Genomic DNA, 22802 nt, shown 5'->3' with positions numbered 1-22802 from the left:
TTATTTTAGGCAGAAAAACATCACCTTTTCTCTGAACACCAGTTTGCTATTCTGGCTTAATTGCGATAGAAATCAGGTTATAACTTATTTGTGAGAAGAAACAGTTTTTGGAACTTCTGTCATCTACCTTCTCCCCACTTTCTTCCCTTTAAAATTTCTAGAACAGAGCCACTACATGATAGTGACTCAGTTAGGAAGCAGATGAGTCCTGCCTTGTAAAAAACTTGAATAAGCTGTTTCTTCCAGAAGGGTGAGTGTATATGTTTGTGTGTAGACATATTAAGCACTGTGGTCCTTTCCTGACACACCAGATCTCCTGAGTATACACATTATTTTTTTTGAGTGTCCAAAGTGTTCCACTTATCGCCATCCTTTTTTTGGGGGTGGGGTGGAGAATAAAAATGTTTCCAGTGTGATGCTATTTAGCCACATATTAAGTTATTTTCTTCTTACTCTTTCCAGTTTGCTGGAAATTGGAGATAGAAAATAAGGGATAAACATTTTCATTTTCTGAGTTGATAGTTCATGTTTATGTCCTTAGTCTCAAGTTAAAGTGCCTGGTAATCCTTTGTGTAAAAATGTCAATATACTTGGATAAGGTGTGTGGTTAATCAGAGTCAGTTTCTCCATTCTTTTCTAGCAAGAAACAGGAATTGGATTGAGTGTCTGGCACTCCTTGAATGTAGCCTTGGTCTTAGTGCCTCTGGTTTAAGTGTGTACATTCACTTTTTCCTCCTCCTCTGAGTCTCTCCCTGCACCCCTTGTTTCCTTTATGGGTGGCTCTCTGGAGCCCTTAAACTCAGATGCTTGCTCACTCAGCCTCTTATGCCTCCATTTGAAAGAAGTTTTCTGGAATTTCACACACTGCCTAGATGAGGTTCTATATGAGGACTGAATTCCTTTTCTTACCACTTGGGAGTGAACAGAATCTTCTTCAGAGGTTTCTCCTCCAAAGAAACTAGGGAGCATGTGATATCTCAAATCAATCTCTTTCTTGACTCCCCATCTACATTCCTCTGTTGTCAGGAATGCTTTCAGATGTTCCAGGAACTGACCTTAGTTATAAGGCTTCATTTGGAAGTGCTGAGGCTGGGGCCAGTCGTCGGAAAAATTGTAGGAGGGATGAAGCTTGTCTTAATCTTTATTACCCAACTTACATCCATTTTTCGATTCTTTGCCTCAAAACATCCAGTTCCCGGTCATAAAAATGATAATAGTCTCTGCCTTTCACTATTATTATTATTTTTTAAAAAGTTTATTTATTTATGTATTTAGTTTTGGCTGCGTTGGGTCTTCCTTGCTGTGCGCGGGCCGTCTCTAAGTTGTAGAGAGTGGGGGCTACTCATTGTGGTACATGGGCTTCTCATTGCAGTGGCTTCTCTTGTTGCAGAGCACAGGCTCTAGGCATGTGGGCTTCAGTAGTTGTGACTCACGGGCTCTAGAGTGCAGGCTCAGTAGTTGTGGTGCACAGACTTAGTTGCTCCATGGCATGTGGGATCTTCCCAGAACCAGGACTCGAACCCGTGTCTCCTGAACTGGCAGGCGGAGTCTTAACCACTGCACCACCAGGGAAGTCCCCTGCCTTTTATTATTAATCATCATAAAACAATTGCTGTCATTTCGTGAGCGTTTATTATGTGCTAGACATTTTGATAAGCATTTTATATATTATCTCATTTAATCTTATGATTTGGGTGTTACTATTCCTGTGTTCCAGATGAAGAAAATGATGCACGGTAAGTTGAATACATTTTCCCGAATCTCACAGCTAGTGAGTAGTGGAACCAGGATTCAAACTCAGGTCTGAATGTTCCCAAAGCCTGTGTGCTAATCATTTATTTAGACCTTCCCCCTCTTGGGCATTATTCCATTCTGTAAATTTAAGACTCCAATGGTCTCTTATCAGAATTTACCTTTTATGTTCTTCTATAGCTCCGCTCTTACGTTTGTGGAGTGATGGATGGTTATAGGGTACTTTAGTGTGATGAGGAATTATTGGCTGAGAAAGCCAGCATTGCTGGCCATCTGCACTTTTACTATCAGGTCACAAGAATCTACACTAAAAGGTACTGATCTCTCCTGGTGGCTTTTCAGGTATTTTTGTTCTTTGGGAAGATCTTCAAGTCACAATACAGAGAAATCAGCTTAATTTGCCTACTTTTTATTAGTAATTCAATTATTTGTTTATTCATTTAAGTAACATTTATTGAGCCCTCCTATATGTCAGGAATTGTATTGTACTAGGGGCTGAGAATATACCACATAATAAAATGAAGATGAATAAAATAAATCCATGTCTTCAAGAAACTTGTAGGGCTACTAGAGAAATAAACCACGACTATCACGTGGTGTGATAAGTGTATTTATAGAAGGGTGCAATGGGATGTTATTGAAGCACAGAAGATAGGCATCTACTCTGGACCTGAACCATCTGATGCGGACGAAGTTTGAGCTAAATCTTGAAGAATGAGTATTAGTTAGCGGGATGAATAGAAGAGAGATCAGAGAAAGGAGTCTCAGGCAGAGGAGACAGTAAATGCAAAAGCCCAGAAGTGTGAAAGAATTTAGAACATTAGGGATGACCACTGATTAATTAGATGGCTGAAGCATAAGAGCTGTGGGGATGACAGTGGGAAAGAGACTTGAAGGGCCATTTCACTCCATGATCCAAGTCATTTGCAGTAGCAAACTGTTACTAGGTCTTGGGATGTAAATTTTCCTAAATAAAGGCAGAACATCAGGCTGGTCTACGTCTATTGCTGAATGAAAGCCTCTTCCTTTTAGCAGGCCTTGATGCCTACCAATGTCAGGGTTGCGTTGGGTTTGATTTCCTACTTTACACAAAACAGAAGTGGAAATGGGGGGAATGACCATGTGAAGGTAGCTTGTAGTTTGCCCAGTGGCTGCTGTTCAGGGACCACAAACTATACTGATATCAGAGGTAAAGTAAACTGCTGGCTTTACCTGGTCTTCCAAAGGGCCCCTTTGTTCCAGTCTCAGTGGGTGTTTTGAATTTAGTGGTAAATGCTGGCAGTTTCTGCGGCTACTCAGCTATTAAAATACTTCATTCTTAAAAGCAGAGACAGTTGCCGATTTCCACTGTTGGATGATTTGGACGTGTGACTTCTCACAGACACCAAGTAGAATCTTCTAAATAACCTTTGATGTTTGCCAGGATAACTTGAGTGTTGTTAGTATTCAAGGGTTATTTATTCAGCCAGATAACATGACATTTTCAAAGAAATTGAGAGTTGGAAGGCCTCTTTGTTGGTGCTAGCAACAAACCAGTTTGTTTTGCGTGGCCTTGACTGGCTGAGCTGGACCTGGCTCCTGGGATTTCCATTGACAGTTGCCCAAGCTGTATTTAGGGCACTCTCTTTTTCTAGAAAAGTTGAAATTTCCCAGCTGATTATGACTTTCTAGAGATGGACCTAAGTGTAGTATTTGCACCAAATTCTGTATCTGTCACAAATGTTGGAAAGGAAGGAATGAATTTTACATGTAGTATGAATCCCCAGTCACTGCTTTCTTCTCAGCATTGCTAGATGTCAGCTGCAGCAGCTGAATGCTCTTGGTTAGAGACAGATACTGTTAATTGTTCTGAAATGATACTTCTGTCATGCTCAAGGATGGCACCAGGACAGTCTGTTTGCTCACCATGGGAAGGAGCTAAGTGTCAGGGTTTGCAGCTGCCTTACAAACTGCTGGATTTTTAGTGCAGCAAATAAAAGAGCAGAGCTTTGATGATTCTCTAACTCGAGGAGGCTGATGAGTTTGGTTAGACCTAAGTTGAGGGTATTATATGGGTGTCCAGATGTTGAAGTCACCATAGTATTGCAGATGGTGAGTGATGCGTCCTGTTGCTGTCTCTGTGACCAGCTCTCTCACTGCATGGTCTAAGAAGGAACCGTTTTCTTAAATGTTATGATGTGTGAAAAACCTAAGGGGTAGGGAGAACCTACCCATTCATTTCTTCACATGATCCTTAAATGAATTTACTCCAAAACAAGCAATAAATGGGACAACAGAATCTGTGCTAGTCTAAATAGGTATTTATTAACCTCTAAGGAGAAGGCCCTTAAGAAAAGCAGAGAGAAATTCTCTAATAACTGATGAATAGCAATAGTTGCTTAAATTAGATTTTCTAATTCCAAATCTCCTTTCCCCATATATTATCACTACCCTCCCTTCTTTTAAACTCGTTTCTGTTTCCTATCAATTCTTTCCTCTTAGCATGGTGTCAGTTGACCCTAAGGAAACCTCTCTGACTGAAACCAAAATATTTCTGCATCTCTCATTGAGTGAAAACCAGAATTAAAAAAATTTTATGAGATGACTAGAGGATTCATAGAAAAATTGCAAGGTAAAATTTGAGTGCCAGTTCTTTTTGCTCCTTTACTCTCTCAGTAACACTAGTTTTTCCTTCCCATATGTGTGACACTTTTTCTCCACCCAAAAGCTGTGTTGGCTGAAGAATCTGGTATGAGTTTGTCCAGGTTGTCTGTAGTGGGCATCTGTTGTTTTGCTTGCCCAGCACCCCTTTCTCTCTTATTTCACACACATGTGTTTACATCTGGGGAATTATTTGACCCCCACCTGGTGGGCCTGCAGATAACGTGCCCTGCTCTCGGTCATTATGGGGATGGGCCCAGTAGTGTACAAGTGATACAAAGAGAACTGGCATTTTTGAGGACTGATATGAATGCTGGGTTTTTCTCCTGTTTTGATTATAGACACAAGGGATTTCGTGAACATGTAATGGCTGGGGATCATCTTTGCTGGTGTATGGAGTTTAAACAAGAGAAGAAATAGAGCTAAGAGAAAGGGGTGTGGAGAGAGAGAGAGAGACACCAAGGAGGGGGAAGAGAGATTTTTATGAAGAGATATTGTGACTTCTACCTACGAAAACTTCTGATACTGCTAATTGTGCTAATAGGTAGTGGGATTGGGGAGAGAACCTTGAAGCTTTCTCCATAGCCTGATCTCATACTATGTTGGTAACAAGTCATATTATATTACAGTTTGCAAGGGCTTGGGGATTAAATTTGTTTTAGAAGAACTTGGCTGAAGAACAGGTCTGGAAGCCCTAATTAAGTGATTGTATTGTTTGAGAGAACAACTTCTCTTCCTACCTAAATGAAACATTTGCTCATAAAGTCACTACAAGAATGCACAGAATGACATTTCCTTCCAGTTCCTTGACATTGCACTGGAGAATGGTACCTTAGCCAAGACGAACCCATGGCACAATTGTAGCAACATTTTGTTAGGAAAACATCTATGCTCCTAAGTAATCTGGTTACTTAGACAACTTAGTTTGTTGTCATAAAGTTGAATAAGGACATAATGTAAAATTTCAGGTAGTGTTACTTTCCAGAAGGCCAAATCATACTTGAGAGGTGGTGCAAGAATAAAATTCACATGGGCATTAAAGGGTTTAGCTAACTTATAAATTTAATTCATTCATGAATGTTTAGGTTCTAACGATTATATTATTAACCTTTTAAAGTTGATATCATTTATGCTACCTTTATAAATTTTCATTTATGTCATAATTCTGGCTGAATGAGTTATTTTCTATGGTTTTATAGTCTAAACAAATGGAAGTTGCTCTTTCCCTACCCTCCCTCCATTTAAAAATAAAATAACGCTAATAGAATAAGTTAGTGACAAGAGTATTGATCTGGTTTTGTGTGAATTTAGTGAGTAGATATAGGGAGGCAGATTTCAAATTGTTATCAGGAAAATTTTTAGCATTGTTTTATTAACTGGTAACCTGTCTCACTTCTGGTAGGATTCAAGTAGTAACTGTCCCTATGGCTAGATGATCCCTGCTAAGGATTAGAAGGGATTTATGCATTGGTGTGAGTTTTGGGCAAAACGATGTTTTAAGCTATTCTAGCTCCAAGAGACCATATACTACTAGTGGTTATACTAATACTATTAATATGACTTATACATTTTACTATTAATAGAAATAATTGCCACTTGGTAGGCATCTATTATATGCTGTATACAGTGCTAGGCATTTTACTTAATACCTCCCAGTTAAGCCTCATACCAACCCTCTGTAGATATTATCTTCATTGATGTGGATTAAAGACCTAGCTGTTTTCAATTTTTTCGTATGTATTATCTCAACCCTTCCAGTAGATTACAAATTCATTCTTAAGAGAGAAGTCAGTGGTATACTTTGTATTATTCCTTATAGTTCCTACAAATGTGAAAGGGTGGAACAGATTCAACTTAAAAATTGTCTGCTCAGTCCTGCTTCCCTTCCAGACCTCATCAGTGTTATCTGAAAGACCCCAAAGCCGTGTAAATGGTTACCACAATGGGTAACAACTACACAATGGGAAAGCTACAAGCTGGGTACTTTCTCAGCTCTCTGTCATCTTAGTGTCTGTGTAACCTTGAGGAAGCTACTTAACATCTCTGAGCTTCAACATTCTCATCTGTAGGATAGGATAATAATAGTGCTCCCTCTAATAGGGTTGTTATAAAGATTAAGTTAGTTAACACATGCATAGCACTTAAAACATTATTACTAGCCCCAGTTCTTTCTCCTTTAATGAGTATTTAATTGCATATACATTTAAATTACTTTAAGGAGCTGTTGCTTTATTGGAATTCAAGAAGGCACTAGTTAACTTCTTTCTGGTGTCATTATTTTGAGATTTCTACAGTCTTATCTGATAACATCAGTTGGGAATCTTTAATTAAAAATCCATAGGAAAATAAAAAGTAACTCAATAATACTTGCATGTGTTTCACCCTTGGATCACTTGAAGGAAGCCCAAGGAACATTAAAGGTTGTAAATTTTTAGCTCTGTAGTCACAAAGATTTCTCTATCATCTTCAGAATTATGTTTTTTAGGTGGAGTAAGAATTGAGTTTTCCGTCATATTTTCCAAGTATTCATAATATTGTGCGTATGTGTTTGGGTGTTAAAAAGGGAACTTTCTTTTTAATCTCTTTAAATAAGCTTAAAAATAGTGAATGATAGGGTTTTGGCCTGCCATGGGCTTGCCAACTTAGAATGCAAGAGGTATTCAAATCTTGCTGATATAATGGATTTTTTTAAAGTTTTAATTACACATTTGAAGTCCTGATTATACCCTATGGATTTATTTGTTTATGAAAAGTCAAACTATGTATTACAATATTGCAGAATACTTTCTACTTCATCAGATTAGTTTCACCATTCATTCCACAAATATGATTTGTAGAATTCTGCAATTCCTAGAAAACCTTGATACTACATTGTAAAAAGGTACTTAAATGATGAGAAAGATAGATGTTTGTCTTCTTCTTCTGACATTGATGTTAAATAAAAGATGGAATGTTTTTGTTTAAAACCCATTCCTCATTCCCCCACCCCCGCCCCCACCCCCAAACACAAGAAGTGGATGTCATTGTGAACAAAGGCTTCCTTTAAATCTGTTATTCAGTTCAAGTGTGTGTCAGGAAAAAAAAGTGTGTATAAAATCTAACAACAAAAAAGGGAACTGTAAATAGAAAAGTAAAACATGTAGAGGAGACAATTATTCTGTGCATATAGCTTTAAAATCCCATCGGGGAATACTTGTCAGAAAGAGAGACTACATACTCATTAATTTAAACATAAATTCCCAAAAGCAATATTCCAACATGTTAATTTGCCACGATAGATTTACCCACTGAAATCAGTCCACCAGTCTTGACCAGCAAGTAGGATCTTAATTTTACCATCTAACAGTTCAATTGAAGTGGAATAAAGATTTTAACACAAATATCTTAGTAACATAGACTTTCCCAGATTGTAATGGAGCATCTATTCAACATTGTCAGTTCACAGGTAATGAAACTCCTTGTAAATGTTATCTCCTCACACAGTAGCAGGGTCTTACATGGAAAAGGGCTCTGTTCACTTTCTATTTAAAGCACAGGAAGAGATTATAGAATTGGTTAAGGAAAACATCTTATTTTTTGGAAATCAGTTAAAAAATCTAAAGTTATGAGTATAAAGTAATAACAGAAAAATAGCTGGCTGGGTTTCCCCCCTTCTTTACAGTGATATGGTAGAAATGCAAGGAAAATGCCTAAAGTCCTAAAGGAAATCTGGTACCTTCACTTGCTACAGGGCTCAGTTTAGCGTAAGGAAAAAAAATATTTTTGGCTGCAGCTTTAGTAAACATGAATGATGAAAAATATTGCAGAAATATCTTCAAGAGATCTGACAACTGTGAGCACAGACCTTATCACATTGATATTGTCTCTAATCCTCCACGAAGCTTGGCAAATGAATAACTGAGCCCAATTTTGGTGGAAGGAGAGAAGGAAGTACTAGTTCCAGCACTGAACCAAGATTATGAAAAAAAACCCAACCAACAAAAAACAGTTATTTCTTCTCCTGAATAATAAAGACATCATGTTTGCATATAGAACAGCTTTTGCATTATTGCTCTACGTATAAGAATATATTAAGGAACTCATAACAGACTGCACATTACAAACTTAAGGTTCTTTGGTGAAGAATGAAAGAAAACAGTATTTGAGCTTTAAAGAAAATGATCTCGTCCACTTTGCTTTTATCTATTGATCTGTTGAATCCTCTCACAGAGCAGGGAGAGGTACTGTGTGAGTTTCACCATGGCAACGATAGCCACGCCCCCAGCCATCATACACGTTGGCCAAAAGAGTGAATGGAACAGCACGTTGGAACTGTAGAGTTTGGTTAGGATGACACTCTTCTGGTTTCCTTCCGGGTCAGAATAGCAGGAGAAGTGTTGGTACTTCCTGAAGTTTTCCATGACAACATTCACCAGGGACATGGATTCTTCAAAATTTTTTCCACACTTAGGTATATAGGAGCACTGTGGAAAATGAGATAAACTGTCACCAGAAGATACTCTGTGTGTGTGTGTGTGTGTATGTGTGTGTGTGTGTGGTACTAGGAGGAGTATTGAGGCCAACTTAATGCTCTGTGAAATAACCATGATGGTTTTTATTTTCATATTCAAACTAGTGCCTCTAGAAACCCTAAGAACTCACACACTGATTAAAACAATGTTTTTAGGTATCCAACCAAGATGTACTTTGATGGCTCACTCATATAGGTTAAATATTGATTAAAATTGGGTGACTCCAAAAAACAATTCGATAACTCCAGTGGGTTCCTTTTGCCACAGCTAAGCATGGTGAGTGTTAATTATTCTCCATTGAATATACTTTTCCGTGGAATCAATGTCAACCTTTCTGTCTTGTATCTGTCCACAGCTGTTTATGTAATATCAAAAGCTGCCAGTTATCTCAGGGAACTCTTACTCTTATCTTTTCAGCCTGGCTTTATTTTTTTCAACCAAATCACCTTGGTCACCTTGCTACTAGTCAAGAAGACAGCTGTACCCCTGGTGAGCTGCTAAAAAGAATCTCAGAAAGTGTAGGGATATTGAATAAAGAGCTGTGATAAATGGTTCATGCCCAGTTAGTGTTGACAAGGTAACTTTTTCCATAAAGCAAGGAAACATAAAGCAGAATCAATTCAGTTTACTCTTAAGCCAGCACTCATCTGAGAATTTACTATAACTTTTCTTTGATTTTTTTCACCTGCTATCTTTCTTGCTATATCTTTTTTGTATGCCTCTCCTTTTTTCCCCTACACACTTACATCCTCTGATTTCTTTCTTTGTATCTCTCTTTTCCTTCCCTGCCCTGCCCTGCCCGCCAGCCCTCACCTCTCTATGATATTTTCCCCTCTATTCCCTCCTCCTGTTATCCTTTCTCCTTCTCTTCTCCCTCCCTCTTCTCTGGATACAGATGGAATTAAAGAACTTTGTAGTTTTTCTTTTTATTACTTATTGGATATGTTTTTGCATGTATTTTCCTAATTTATAGAGCAGTCTTTGAGGAGATGAAATCTCTGTGAACCTCTTCCTTGGTATGTATATGAACAGTGACAAAACTGATATAACAATGCATTGAACTTTTTAAAAAGTTAGGAAAAAAGTGATTTAAGTCACTGCTCTGGGAGATGTGTGGGCCCTTGGTTAAGTCTTTGCTCTCTTTATGGTAAGGTGCCTCCCAATAGGAAAAAAATTCCTATCCTTTGTTATACACATTATCAAATGATTAATTGATTTACCTGAATTAAAATGGTTTGTGACAAGATCACTGCTAATCTCGTGTTTTAATGTGAATTAGAAAACTATGCCCCCTCATCAAAACACTGTTATTCTCTGTTGAAAAATTGTGATAATACACTGATTTTATGAAAAAAAGTTGTGATTTAAATATTGACATCTATGAGTTTTACAAAGTCACTGGTACCCCTAGGATTGTACAGTACACAACTCACACAACTGTATGTAGAGATACAGATAAGGTGGGCTGTTGGTGAACTTTGAGCTATACTGATGGGAGCTTAGGGGTAGGACCCTGGAGTTCCAGAACCAATTTAGATTCGTATATTTCACAGGAAGAAAATATAAAAGAAATGGAATGAGTTTTGCTAATGGAGTATGTTTGAATGACTCTTTCCCCTGACTTTATTAGTGGGTATACTGGCACTTGCTTTTTTTCACTGTGCTGTAATCACTGGATTATTTGTTTATAAAAGCAGGAAGATTCTTCAGTTAGTTAAGAGTGGAGGATGAGCATGCTGACATTTATCATAAACAAGGCTGAATATACTCATACAAGGGCTGGTTGACATCCTCATATTTAATCAGCTAAGAACAAATGTGAGTACACTCATAAATGTGGTTAGTGCAGAGAGCTGGTACTAGCACAACATTAAGGGTCTGAAAGTATCTCCAAGAAAGCAGAATTTCTCAGTGAGTTATAACTTAGTATGAAAATTGGTCTATGACTGCCATGATACATTTTCTACTGGTTGGATTGAAAGAGTTTAAAGCAGTAAGGGGATCTGTTTATATTTTTCCTTCTTCAGCACTGTCAGATCATGTCTACAAATTTTTTTAATGCTTTGATTCAAAAAACATAAAAAAAATTTAAAGACAAGTCATTTGTGGTTGAATTAAAAAAGAGCCAATTTAGCATATGAGTGCATCAGTGTTCTTTATATTTTGGTGCCAAGAGAGTTTATAGTAGTAGTTTTAGTGGCTAACAGTACTAAGTTATTGAAATGGTCTCAAGAAAAATGGAATTCCATTAAAAATGGAGTTTTTCCTTTTCTTATGCTCTTGTGAATTGATTTGGCTTTTAAATTTTTTTTGGAGAAACATTTATTAGCTAGTGACAATAATTTTGTCACTATATAAGATTCTTCCAGATACAATGCGATGTACATTACTTTTGAGACCATCTAGCAAGCTTGGAGCTGCTTTATTTATTAAATAAAGCAGGAGCTGCTTTATTAAAGCTTCTAGTCATCAGGGTCTCAAATGCACACGTTTGGACTGGCCAGATGAGGTGTGTGCCATACATGCTTGGGTGTGGGTCCTCAGGACCAGGCACTTAGAAATGCAACTTCATGTTACTGGTAGAGAAAAGATTTCTCTGCCCTTGTGTTTTTAGCTTTTTCTAACCTTGCCACCCACCACCTTTCAACACACATAAACTGGCTCCCACTAGACTATTATTATCCTTGAAAATTCCATTATAATATCTCAATCATTCATTAACTTCTATTATTGATGGGTCCTTCTTTCGTACTAATGAATGTATAAGGTAGTATCACAAGCCCCTGACATGTCTTCAAGAGGTCTGGTTAGTGTTACTGTGTTTCTATAAGCAAGTTACTTGGCTCCTCAGAATCAACTTTTGTATATAGTAGGGTTAATAGAGCCTTCCTGGCAGGGTGTGTGAGGGTTAAATTATGAATATGCATAAAGCATCAATAAATTTTCTTTAACATTTTTTTATTGGAATATCACATTTGTCCATACAATCTAAAGTCTTTAAACAAGTGCCACATACTAAACTACGAAAACTTTAAGGAGGGTAAAATTACTAGTTATGTGGTTTTCACAGGAACAGTCCTGTTTGATGATTCTTGTTACGTGTTCCTTGTTTTTGTGTCCAAAGAGATTTGACATTATGCTGAATCCTACATTAGGATTCTAAGTTTTTGTTTCAAATTATAGCCATGTGTATGTTTCTGAGGCTGGTATGAATTTGAGGTAAAGATTTAGTGATCTTATGATTTTATCACGTTTGGAGAGTGAGTTTCAACAAATGAAAACTTTAGTAAGTAAGCAACACTTAGTTGGAAAAATGTAATGTAGATTGAAAAGGTAAAAATCCTTGTGTTTTTAGATCATTCTTTTCTTGGTGGGAGGTATGGGCTAGGAAAGATTTAACTTTTAGACTGCATGATATATAACACACAGGAATATATGAATAATAATGTTATATACACAGGACACTTAAATGCCACTCAAAATTTGTTTATATATATTTATATTACCATGGCTATAGGTCCTTCTTCCTTCTGTGCCTAACATATGGATATAGAAACCTAGCAAAACTCCGAGGCAGCCATTCAGGGGAAGATTTAGACCCTCATCTCTCCCTCTCTTTTTTTTAAATTTTAATTTTAAATTTTAAATTAATTAATTAATTTTTGGCTGCGCTGGGTCTTTGTTGCTGCAAGTGGGCTTTTTCTAGTTGCAAAGAGTGGGGGCTACTCTTCATTGTTGTGCGCAGGCTTCTCACTGCGGTGGCTTCTCTTGCTGCAGAGCACAGGATCCAGGCATGGGCTTCAGTGGCTGTGGCTCGCGGGCTCCAGAGCACAGGCTCAGCAGTTGTGGCGCATGGGCTTAGTTGCTACGCGGCATGTGGGATCTTCCCAGACCAGGGCTCAAACCCATGTCCCCTGCGTTGGCAGGTGGACTCCCAACCACTGCACTACCAGGGAAGCCCTCACATCTCTCTTCTTAATCCTGAATTTTGTTAATAAACCTTTGTGCTTTCCCAACTCCCTTAAATTCTCTTTAGTATTGAAAATACAGAGATGGCCCCACAACATGACCCTTCGTCTCCCCAGCTGAGGAAACCTGGATCCTGTCACCTTCTCCTGACTGTCCTTTCCCTTACCACAAAGATCTAGCAATTGCATCTTCTCTCCAGTTCTTTGGAAAGCAACCGAAAGTGTTTTTAGCCTCCCTTCCAGAATCTTTCACATCAATAGAGTCATTTTTGTTCTCGTGATGGACAGAAGTTTTGAGAAAGTACCTGTTGGGCTTTTGTTTAGCCATGCTTCACTAGGCATGTGTGAAGCAAAAAGTGACAGGCCTTCACCCTAAAAATAAAAGCAGTGGGGGCAGTAGGAGGGATATATTTGGCTGGATAACCTCACTGGTCAGCCTCCTTTTCCTTATGATGGTAGGAAGGGAACTATTAATTCTCAGGATCACCTCAGGGGAAGAGTTTGTTCATCATTTGTTCTTTTATTAAGAGGGCAGTGTCTTATTTCAGAGAGGGGTTAAGTTTGATGAAATCTAATCAGTATGTTTTGAGTGTCTCTAAAGTACCAAGTTGCATGCTGGGTATAGGCATGAAAAACATAAACAATTTAAAACAGATCATTAGAGAGAAACAGGACAAGGGTGGTGGGAGTGATGAAATGGGACCAGCAATGAGGCTGAAAAGGCTCTTAGTAAAGGCTCTACACTTCACAGAGGTGGGCCACAAATTTGTCAGAACTCTGTGGTATCCAGGGCATCCTAGTCCACAGTGCCTATGAGATAAAAACAAAAATGCTGCTCATTGAAGCATAAATATCTTGGTTCCAAAGTCAGATGGGACTCTTTCAGTGTCCGCAAACAATGAGTATTGTGTACATGTTTATTAAGCATGTATGACGTGCCAGGCTTTGTGTTCTGTGCTGGAGAAGGAGACATAATCCCTACATTCAAAGGATGTAGAGATCCCCACCTGGCAGTCTTGGAGTACTCTAGACTTTTGAGTTCTTTGAACATTAGTGATGGACAGAGGAGGTGAGAGAGTAAACTGGGATTTTATTTTCATTCTTGTTTGAGACTTCCTGCTCCTTACCATCACTTTAAAAAAAGTGAATTCCACAAAATTTAGACTATTTTAGTTTGCACTTCTAGTATCTGCTTGATTTTGGCAAGTGGGACTGTTTGAAATGTTTGGTAGAGGAGAGGAAAATAGTATTCACACTCTGCTGTGTACCACAGTTTCCTGCAGTATCGAGACACAGATTCCTCCAGAGAGGTTTTCCTTTTCTGTGTTTTCCAGAGCTTTCACATTTATTGTGGCATTACTGCTTGATGTGGAGTAGAGGAGAAGCTTAAAAGACCTAGGAAATCCACTAATGAAATAGAAGCCATGTGGAGCTGCAGGATTAGTCAATACCCACAATAGCTTAAGCCATGGAGCCCTCAGGTCCATGATGTAGCCAGTTAGCCATTGAGTAAGTCAGATATCTAATTTGACCTTGCCCTTCACTATCATCCTCTTTCTCAGCAATGGAAAGGAGTAGGTTCATTTTCCATGCTTTTCTTCTTGACGCTCAGTGCACACTGTTTTGAGACACATTCTTCCCTTCATTTTTGCACAAAGATGCCCTTCACTGTGCCATAATTCAGTTTTGGTGAGCAGCGACTAAACTGTCAATCACAGAAGCATTTCTGAATCTATGGTCCATAGGCAGTTTCAGGAAATTTCTAATTTAAATATCCCTAAATGTTAGGTGCTGATTATGGGGATGTCATATGTCAAATTTCTGGGCATGTTTTTTCCCATCTTTTCAGGTTGCACTTCTATCTAATATCCATTCTGTGTAAATTGGTGTTGAATATACAACCTTGACTGTTCCTGTGGATCATGGATAGTTCTAGTCCTTGTTCATGGCCTTTTACTTGATCCTAATCACCTCTTGGAGTATGATGAAATGGCGTGGATTCTCACCTATTCACTAAAATATACCATCAGAAGGATAAATATTTCTTAGAATTTAGAGTTTTTTAAAGCTCTTATCTTTACTCTCTCAAGAGGATGTGTTAATGTTTTGCTTTTTAAGAGAGAGCATGTTTAGGTAAAGAGACTTAGATTTTAATTCAGACCTAATTAGTGAATGTGTGACTTTGGGAAAATTATTTCATTTTCTGAGCTCAGCTTCATTATTGTGAAGTGGAGATAACAGTGGTACCTAATATGTGAGACTGATGCTGTAATTAAACAAATGAATTCATATAAAATATTTAGTATTATACAGTGCCCGGCACATTTTAAGCTCTTGATAAAATTAGGCTATTACTACTTTAGGAGTAGGGTTTTAGTCAGGATTAAATGAGGTGATTTTTATAAAGTTCTTGGCATAGTGCTGGGCACATAGTATATAGTAGATACTTAATAAATGTGGGCCCCTCTTTTTTTCCCATTTAGATTCTCAACTTCACTTTATTTTCTTCCCTTTTATCCTTACCCTACCAAATGCTGTGCAGAGGAACTCAGTGTTTATAAGCTTTGATTAAAATTGTAGAATCTCCCAGCATTCAAGCTAAAAGCTAAATAAATCTGGAGCAGTGGTTTTGCCACTGTCTGGAGACATTTTTAGTTGTCACACTTGGAGGGAGGATGATGCTAGTTATCTAGTGGGTAAAGGCCAGGGATGCTGCTAAAGATCCTACAATGTACAGAACAAGTCTCCACCCTACCCTCACAGACAACAAAGGAATATTCCACCCCAAATGTTAATAGCCTTGAGGCTGAGAAATTCTAGTCCAGATATGTATATTGTCTGGATGCGCAGAACTCAGAAGGCTTCAGAATAGTGACAAAATGAGGGGTGATGCTGAGTCTGGAGTTATAAATAATTGGTTAATTTATAGAATTTACTCTCCATCCAAAATAGCTGTCTTCCTCATGACAATGATATATAAAATACCACATATATGGTAGCATACTACATACCAAAAATGGATATACTTGATGGTTTTTCACAAAGATTCATTTTTAATACTCACTTAAATCAGATGGGCATGTCTTGGGGATCCCTGGTGGGTAAACAAGGTTTTAAACTCTCAAAGGAGATCATCATTGAGAAATTTAACAGCCATAGTAAATTAATACTCAGCCACAGTTTATGATTCCTGTGACAGCCTTGTAGCCAGAAGAGGCAAGGGCCCTTGAGCCTTCTTGCAGCTCCTAGAGACTGTTAGTCAGCCAGTTGCTCCACAAGAGCATGCCAGCTTATCAGGTTAAGCAGCTTCAGTTGTAATATGGACAAGAGGTTGGTCACTGAGTTTAAAAGCCAAAGAAAAAGAATGTATTAGAGAGTGTGAAAATTTAAAAATAAAACCCTTTTGGATATCTTTCTACAAAGAAGCAGACAGCTTGACTGATATACCTTTGCCTCCTGTTGTCCCAAATCGAACATTGTCAGTAGTGCCTTATGTATCTCAGTAAAACCATGCCCATTTGTTGGTAACTGTGGGAAACACTACTATTTTTGGTGAGCTTGGGGAATAGTAACAAGAAGGAGAGGTCAAGATAGAGAATATTTTAATTTTTCTCCCCAGGAATATCCTGTATATTTCTCATGCTACATTAAGATCATGGTTTAGTGACCTTTTGACATGGCGATAACTGTATTTTCCAAGTATTTACTTCTGATTAAAGGCAGAGGACAGCTAACCAGAGAGTGAAGAACTACTGCACCAGGACGGTGATCCTGCTGTTTGGTGTTTTCTTTCCCCTGGAAGTGTCTATTGATTCTAGAAGGGGGCTGGGATCCTAGAAGGTTGGATGGAATTTTTGACAGCCTTGCAGAGCTAGGGGCAGGGATTATCATTAACAACCTGTCAAGTGGGGGCTCTGATGACCCCCTTTTCACTTTGGGCTGGGACTGTTAAGGGCTGCATCCTAGGAGTAATGGTCAACCTGAAGAAGTTAGGTCCTCAAAGGGAATTAAGTTCAAACTTGAATATCTCAATTTATGTAGTCAGAATAAGGCGATCATGAATGGCACCTAGGGGCCTTGCAGAAGCAAATGGAAATAATTTTTGGAAAAGATGACATCATGATATCAACCTAGGCTTAAAATTGTTTTTATAAATAATTTTGCAGATATGATGTTTGACAACTAATAAAAAATAACCAGACATTACAATACAACATGAAAACAATTAAGAAAAAAAATAGAACAGGCACATAGGGGCTTCAGATATTGTAGTTATCAAAATAAACTTTAAAATAACTACAATTTTACTGTTATGTTGAAGAATTTAAAAGAGAAGAATTAGAATACTGCAGAAAACTAGAAATTATAAATAAGACCCAAATGGATATTCTAGAAATGAAAAATACAATAAGAGAAATTAAGAAGTCAATGGATGGGTTTAACAGATTTGTCAGAGCAGAGGAAAGAACTGTGAATCAGAAGGTAGGTCAATATCTAGAATGAAGCACAGAGAGACAAAAGGAGGGAAAATATTGAATACAAAAGAGACAGTAAGACACACAGGAGATACAGTGAGAATACCTAATGTATAGTCCGTAGGAGTGCAAAAAGGAGAAGAGGGAAAGAATGAGAGCAGAGATAATATTTGATGAGATAATGACTGAGAACCTTCTAAAATTGACAAAGAACATCAAGGAAGAGGGAGAGAGGCCCTGGGAACACTAAGCAGGCTAAATAGAAATAAATGTTTACTTTGGCACATAGTAATTCAACAGTAGAAAACCAAAGAAAATAATCTTTAAAGTAGACCAAAATTACCTTCAAAGAAGTAGCAATTAGACTGAGAGCTGATTTCCAAAGAGTAGCAATGCTCACCAGAAGACAATGGAATGCTTTCAATGTACAGAAATAAAATAACAGCCAACTTAGAATTATATACCCAGTGAATATATACTTTGAGAATGAAAATGAAAGAAAATATTTTCAGACGAATGCTTAGAGATTTCTTTAGAGCAGATATTGCACTAAATAATTAAAGAGTGTTCTTCAGGAAGTAGGAAAAAATGATCCCAGACCAAAGATGAAGGAATGAAGAATAAGAAAATGGAAAATGATGTGGACGCATCTAAATAGATAGCTATTATATACAAAAACAATAATAATATCTTCATGGGCTTAAAGTATATATCAAATAAAAATGATGATAATATATAACTTGAGAAGAGAATAAATGGAGTTTAAATCTTTTAATATCCTTGATTAGTCAAGATTGCAAGTTGTAATCACTAGTTAAACACTAAAAGAATAGTGACAGAACACATAACTTCCAAGAAAATAGAGGGGAAAATGGGATCATAAAAATAATCCAGTGAAGAAAGGGTGGTCTTTTCATAAATGGACTTGGACAAATGATTGTCCATATGAATAAAAAAGAAATCTAGAAACTTGACTCCTGCATAAAAATCAATTCCAGGCAGATTGTACTCTAAATGTGAAAGGAGAAACAATAACATTTCTAGAAGATAATTTGGGAGAATGACTTTATGATCTCAGGGTAGATGAAGACTTTTTAAACAGACAGCAGGACAACCAAATGTTTGAAAAAAAGAAAGAAAAGAAAACAAATGAAAGAAAGGAAGAAGAAGAGAAAGAAAGGAAAAAGAAGAAAGAGAAAAGAGAAAAATATTGACAAGGTTTGGTTGCACTGGAATTAGAGACTTCTTTCATTCAAATACATCATTAAGAGAGTGAAAAGGCCACCTTTCATTTCAGGAGAAGGAATTTGCAACACAACAATCAAGGAAGGTTCATATCTAGATTTAAAGTATTCCTACAATGAATACTAAGAAGAAACCATCCAATAGAAAACAAGGGACTTGAACAGACATTATTAAAAAAAAAGGAAATTCAAAATGCCAATAAATAAATGAAAATGTACTAATAACATTAGTCACCAGAACTGCAATGTTCTGATTTCCTGCAGTGCAGGATATGTTTTATTTCTTTGCTTTCATGGTGGTTATGTGGGGTAATCTCTATAACAAGTGTTTGAACTGTACTTTTTCATTTCTTGCATGTTTTACAGTTAAAAACAAGGTAAATAAACCAAACAATGACTTAGTATCATTACTGACAGCAGACAGAATACTGGTCCTAAAATTTTAACTGAGATTTTCCATGGTAGGTTCACTCCCAATTTATAGCTTACATACTGCATTCATAGGGTTTATAGCTTACATACTGCATTCATTCATACTGCATTCATACTGTAGTGATAAAATGTCAAAACGAGAAAAATGGAAATATGTCCCACTTTTTGATGCCTATTCAATTTTGGCCAATTTCCAATTCCTTGGAGATTTGAGAGTTTTACAGACATTCATCATTACAGGTCAGTTTTGATTTAAAAACTTGACTTGAGGGATCTTGAAAAACGTATACTTTGTGGGAGAACTAAGGTATGTATATTTGTAGAATAGGATTAGGACTGGTATTGTTTGTGGGTACCGCAAACAAAAGGAAATCGAGCAGACATTGTGTCCTCAGAGATATTTGCAAGAATTCTTTTAAGTTACTGTAACCAAAATGCAAGGTGGGTTTACTTACTTTTTGTTAATATATCACAAAACTAATCCTATGTTCTAGTATCAAGCTTTGCAGCTACTGCACATTTTTCAATACGTGTAATCTGTATCATTTAAATGCTGATAATTGTAATGAAAAGTTTTTACAAGAAAGGCTAGAGTTGTGAGAATTGTATCCTGGTGACGAGAGCCAATTGTCCTGTCGGAGAATGGTATCAGGTTGTCTTGGCATGTGAAAGTACTCTGGCCATCTAAATTGCTACCATAAATCCAAAACACAATGTATTTAACTTAAAACTGATAATGGCAGGCTGGTTCTGCTGACACTTTACTAGTCATCCCAGACCTTTTAAATGCAAATTTTATGTGCAGCTTTAATACAATACATATTGAGCATCCACCACGTGGACTTGAATATGTTAGTGCTGGAAAATTCAGCATCTATGAACATAACAATGTGAAGAAATATGCACAGGCATACATACTGTGACCATGGGTTGAAGGTCTCACCTGTGCTCTGCTCAGCACTCTCCATACTCTGTTCTAATCCTCACAGTGAATGACCTTGCAAGATGGTCATTGTCATTAAATTTTTAGAGAAAAGGATACTGAGGCTCAGAGAGCTTAAGTTACATCTCCAAGACCACAGAACAAAGTGACAATGACCGTAGAAGAGCAAAATATAGTTTTACCCCGTGGTTCCCAGGTATATGACAAATATCTTGTTTTTTGGCTTGTACAACTCTGACTAAACTGCACATTTGCTTTGAAGGACTAAGTCTATTTGTGTATCAATAAGGATATAATGTTTACCCTTCTAAATAAAAGTAAAGGCTAAATCGTCACTGTTCTAAAATGGGGAATGATTTGACCACCACTTGCACAGAAAATAAATGTTTCCCAAGTAAGAGAGTCAAGTAGTGTAGTGAGTTCTGTGACTGGATGAGGAAGGGCCTGCCTCCTAGTGGCATTTTCCTTTGAAGTTCTGGTGCAGGGGAACTTGATAGAGATGGAATGGTGCGGAGCTGTGTGGGGGTGAACGAGATGCAGTGTGCGCCCAGCTCCTACCTCATGATTGATTTTCATTGTCTCTTCCGTGTGGTAGAGAAGGAGCTTCTCTCCAGAAGAAGTCACGTTAACGTACACCTGGAGACAGGGGTACTGAGAGAGTTTCCAGCAGTCCGGACCACAGCTGAAGGAGCAGTTAAATGTTTCCGTGATGGATGCATTCAGCAAGGTGCACTGAGCCTCCTCGGTCCACACACTACACAGAGAGGAGGAGAATAAGCACAGGCCCAAATGCCAAGGGCAAAGAAGGTGTAATCAGAGGGGAACATTTGTCAGCTCCTTGACCTGAAGAATCTTCCAGATCTATAATACAACCTATTTGTTAATGTGTATGTTTTTAAATAGAGCAGCTTTAGGCTAACTATAATATAAACACAGACAAACTTTGCCTGGCATCTGAGAACTTTGCCAATGATTTCCATCAGATATAATATCATCTTTTCCAATGCTTGATTTAAGTTAAATATTTTTCCTTATCAAATTCACTGGTAAGCATAAGGCAGCATCTTTTTACATCACAACCTGTACTCACCCTGCATTTCTGCATTTTAAGCTGCTTCCTGCCATGCCTTGGTCCTCACCTCGCAATGTCTGCCCAGTTTGTAGGCAGAGAAGGGATAAGGGAGAAGGGGAGGAGAGATGGTGAAAGGGTGGAGGGGCTTGAGGTCCAATGTGACAGATGAAAGGATAGTGATATATTTCTTTAAGGTATTTCTAATAAGGGAGAAAAGATAACTCCACCTTTTGATTATACCAAGAGCAATCACTTATGGCATCCCCCTTCACCCTAACTGGTGTTTTACATACATTGTCTTCTTTGTTCTCCCAATAACCCTATAGGTGAGGTATTAATTCCTTTTAAAGCTGAGTGAATTGACAGTCAGAGAGATCAAAGACATGCAAGGATACACAGCTAGTAAGTGATGGAAATTGTGATTCCATCCAATCCTCTATTTCTCTACTGCCCGGGCTCGTTCCATGGTGCTGCCCTTCTTCCCCACAAACAGTGGAAAAGAGGCTGTTGTTATATGCAGATTAATGGGTTCTTATCAGTGCCCTGGGACCTCTCAATTAGAAAGATTAAACAAACAAACAAACCCTCCAGCTGCCCATTGGTCAGCTTTTCATTCTAAAACATACATAATTTTATGATCAAGGGTAATATTTGTGACTAGGAAGTAACACACCCAGAATCAATGTTTTGCTTCCGGATATAAGCTGATTACCAGAGTGATCAGAAAACAGTTTCTTTGCAGATTAATAGCCCTTCTTTCTGCTGGACATGTGTTGACAGGGCCCCCTTTCCATGTCCAGTTTCATACCAGAGCCAGGATACTAGCACTGACCCCCTCTGGTGTGGAAATTTGTATTTTCCTGGGACATGGGTGGTCAGATTTTGCTTATACAAGGAGGAAAAAAGTCTTGGATGGTTCTAAGCAGATGTGAGGATCTGAAAGCGGTTTTGGAGTCAGTGAACTCTTGGGGCCTGAGGCATCAGGGCTTTCACTGAGAAGGAGCACAGCTGAAGGCTTCAGAGAAACAGAGCAGAGCAGCCACAAATGGGACAGATGATGCCTTAATTGTAGCAGATTACTGTGTTTCAAGCAGATTTTCCTTCTAAAATGAAAGTATTAATTTAGGTGGGGAAATGAATGCCACAAAATGGTTTGATTTTCTATTGGATCGAAACCTCAATCTTTAATTTGAAAGGGCCTCGTTTCTTTAAGCTGAAGCACTCTGAGACCTTCCCCATTAGCTATAGCAATGCTGGGCTTCCCTGTGCTTAAAGTGTCCAATTTATGGACAACAGTTAGCTAGAGATGCTGTGGCGGTTTATCATGTGGCTTACTCAGGAGGAACGCATTTGACAACTCAGTATTCAATTGCCTCTCTATCTATTCAGTAAACCTAGGGCAAATATTTAAATAAGAAGGGTTCAAAATCTTTAATTTAAAGAGTTAGTGCATAGTAGTGTTTTTCAACCTATTAGAATCACCTGGGGAACTTTAAAAGATACTGGTGAATGGGTCCCACTCCAGACCTACTAAATCTGACCCTGTGGAATGATTGTGGTGGGGCCTGGGTGTCAGTATTCTTAAAAGTTTCTCAGGAAGTTGAAATGTGCAGTTGAGAACCACTAATGTGTGGGGTGATGGAAGAGTGGGGTGTGGTGGAAAGGAATGCAGGTGGAGAATGGACAGAGGTGTGAAGAGGCAAGAATAGGGATTCTGGAATTAACAGGATGTGGTTTTGAATCTTGGCTCTGCCGAACACTAAAG

At 38.0% G+C, this 22802-nt stretch overlaps 1 protein-coding gene across 2 annotated transcripts in view; it reads right to left on the bottom strand.

The window, feature by feature from the left end:
- Positions 1-7551: 7551 nt before the first annotated feature.
- KCNMB2 (potassium calcium-activated channel subfamily M regulatory beta subunit 2) overlaps positions 7552-22802 on the bottom strand; it is a 247316-nt gene continuing 232065 nt past the window's right edge. The window contains exons 4-5 of one of the 2 annotated variants that reach the window (XM_067034051.1): positions 20524-20719; positions 7552-8855 (exon numbers count right to left, since the gene is read on the bottom strand). In XM_067034051.1, the coding sequence (XP_066890152.1) occupies positions 8571-8855; positions 20524-20719 (481 nt within the window). In that variant the 3' untranslated portion in view covers positions 7552-8570. The remainder of the gene's footprint in view (positions 8856-20523; positions 20720-22802) is intronic. The other variant, XM_059064602.2, reaches the window with a different exon arrangement.

Source organism: Kogia breviceps, chromosome 5 (genome assembly GCF_026419965.1).
Source record: "Kogia breviceps isolate mKogBre1 chromosome 5, mKogBre1 haplotype 1, whole genome shotgun sequence".
NCBI lineage: Eukaryota > Metazoa > Chordata > Mammalia > Artiodactyla > Physeteridae > Kogia > Kogia breviceps.
Note: the sequence above shows the minus strand (reverse complement) of the source record. Positions and strands in the feature narration are given on the sequence as shown.